The 1,725-nt window shown below is 55.0% G+C and overlaps 1 protein-coding gene across 1 annotated transcript; it reads right to left on the reverse strand.

The window, feature by feature from the left end:
- Positions 1–935: 935 nt before the first annotated feature.
- On the reverse strand, positions 936–1,405 carry LOC132589251 (pleckstrin homology-like domain family A member 2). Its single transcript, XM_060261949.1, has one exon. The coding sequence runs from the start codon at positions 1,357–1,359 to the stop codon at positions 955–957; it is 405 nt and encodes a 134-aa protein (XP_060117932.1). The 5' UTR covers positions 1,360–1,405; the 3' UTR covers positions 936–954.
- Between the last annotated feature and the right edge of the window lie 320 nt (positions 1,406–1,725).

Here is a 1,725-nt window from a genome sequence, read left to right on the forward strand (position 1 = left end):
TGGATTTATCAAACAAGGCTGCCACATTGGTCTGCCCAAATGAACATTTTTACAGTTCTGCTTCCTGCACTCCATAATGTAAACTGAGCATGAAGAAAGTAAAAACCAGCACACCTCTAGATTATCTGGTATTCAAAGGGGGCTTTAAATTGCTCCATGTTCATGAAATACCGCCTGTATACCATCTATCTACCTATCTACACACACACACTTGTGCTTTCTGAAAGATCAGGATAAAGTCTAAGAATGCGGAATTAATTATGGGGAAACTAATGTTATCAGCAGCTTTATTGGAGAAAGCACTATTCTCATTAGAAGGTCACACCAAGGAATTACACCATCCTCCCCACTTTCATTATGTTAACACAACCCTTGGAAACTTTGGGTCAACATGTGTTACACATGCACACTGACACACATGAAGACAGCTGTCAGGGCACAGCAGGAAGAACCATGAACGCAGGGGACTCACTAACTGGTATTTTGGTGGGCAACAACAGTGCTAAGGGCTTACAGGTGAGAAGGAGGAAGTTGCACGGACTAATTCATCATGCTTTCTGGGTGGTTCTTACTTTCTGGTCACACACAGGACCAAGGATCTGGTGCAGTTCTCAATACTAGGGCCAACCTAGCAGTGTGAACTGATCACATGATGTTTCCATCATGCCACTTAAACACTGCAAGTACCTCAAAAACTCTAGCAGTAGGGATTAGGTCCGTGGTGTGAACAGTATTGGCTAATGTCTACTGAAACAAATAACCTACCGTAAATACATCAGAGAAGACTTTGCAATTCAGACAAATCCAAAGACCAGTCTTCCGTTTAATGCAAAGCTGCATACTATCTCCCCCCCCCGCCCCCAACGCTTTAAAGAGCACTTCCCGAGCCCCTTTCTCGAGGGTCTCCCCCCCGGCTCACCTTTGGGGATCTGCCCGGCCAGCCGGGCGGGGGGCTCAGGGGGCCCTGGCCAGGCGCCTGTCGCGGGTGCCGGCGGCCGCCTGCTCGACGGCCTCCTGGCGGCTCTTGAAGTCCTGGATGGCGCGCTTGTTCTGGAAGTCGATCAGCGCCATGGTGATGGAGGCGTTCCAGCAGCTCTCGCCCGGGCACCGAAAGTCGATCTCCTTGCGGTCCGTCGTGACGATGGTGAAGTAGACGTACTTGCCGGTGCGCTCCACGCAGTCCACCTTCTGGATGGCGCCGAAGCGCAGCTCCTTGGCCTTGGCGCCGCCCTCGGGCGAGAAGAGGCTCAGGCTGTCCTTGCTCAGCACCACCGCCTTCTTCTTCCACAGCTGGAAGAGGCTGTCGCTCCGCTTCTCCAGCTCGCCCTCGCGGATCACCTCCGACGCCGGACCCTTCATCGCGCCGCTTCGCCGCCGCCGCCGCCGCCGCCTGCGCGCTGGGTCTCTCGGCAACGAGCGCCGCCCTGGCTCCCCGCCGCCCTGCTGCTGCTGCCGCTGCACGCTCTGCGCGCCCGGAGCCCGGCGACACCCATTTATGGCCTTGCAAGCGCCCCGCCCGTCTGCGCAGGGCTGCCTCTGCCGCCTTGCCCAGCCCCCGAGAGCTTCCTTCCTCTGCCGGCGGGTTCTTTCTCCACGCTCTCTCGTCTTGCCCAGCACGGTGTCCTTTAGTTCCCCCCCCCCCCCCCGCAGTCTCAATGGACGCGCTTATTTTGCAGTCCTCTGGAGAGCTGGTAAATTAATTTTATAAGAAAATAAAGTCAATTA

This window comes from Heteronotia binoei, chromosome 21 (assembly GCF_032191835.1).
Source record: "Heteronotia binoei isolate CCM8104 ecotype False Entrance Well chromosome 21, APGP_CSIRO_Hbin_v1, whole genome shotgun sequence".
In the NCBI taxonomy this organism is placed as follows: Eukaryota; Metazoa; Chordata; class Lepidosauria; order Squamata; family Gekkonidae; genus Heteronotia; species Heteronotia binoei.

Excerpts from the sequence above, each read along its gene's own strand:
- LOC132589251 (XM_060261949.1), bottom strand. The coding sequence starts at position 1,359 with ATGAAGGGTCCGGCGTCGGAGGTGATCCGCGAGGGCGAGCTGGAGAAG.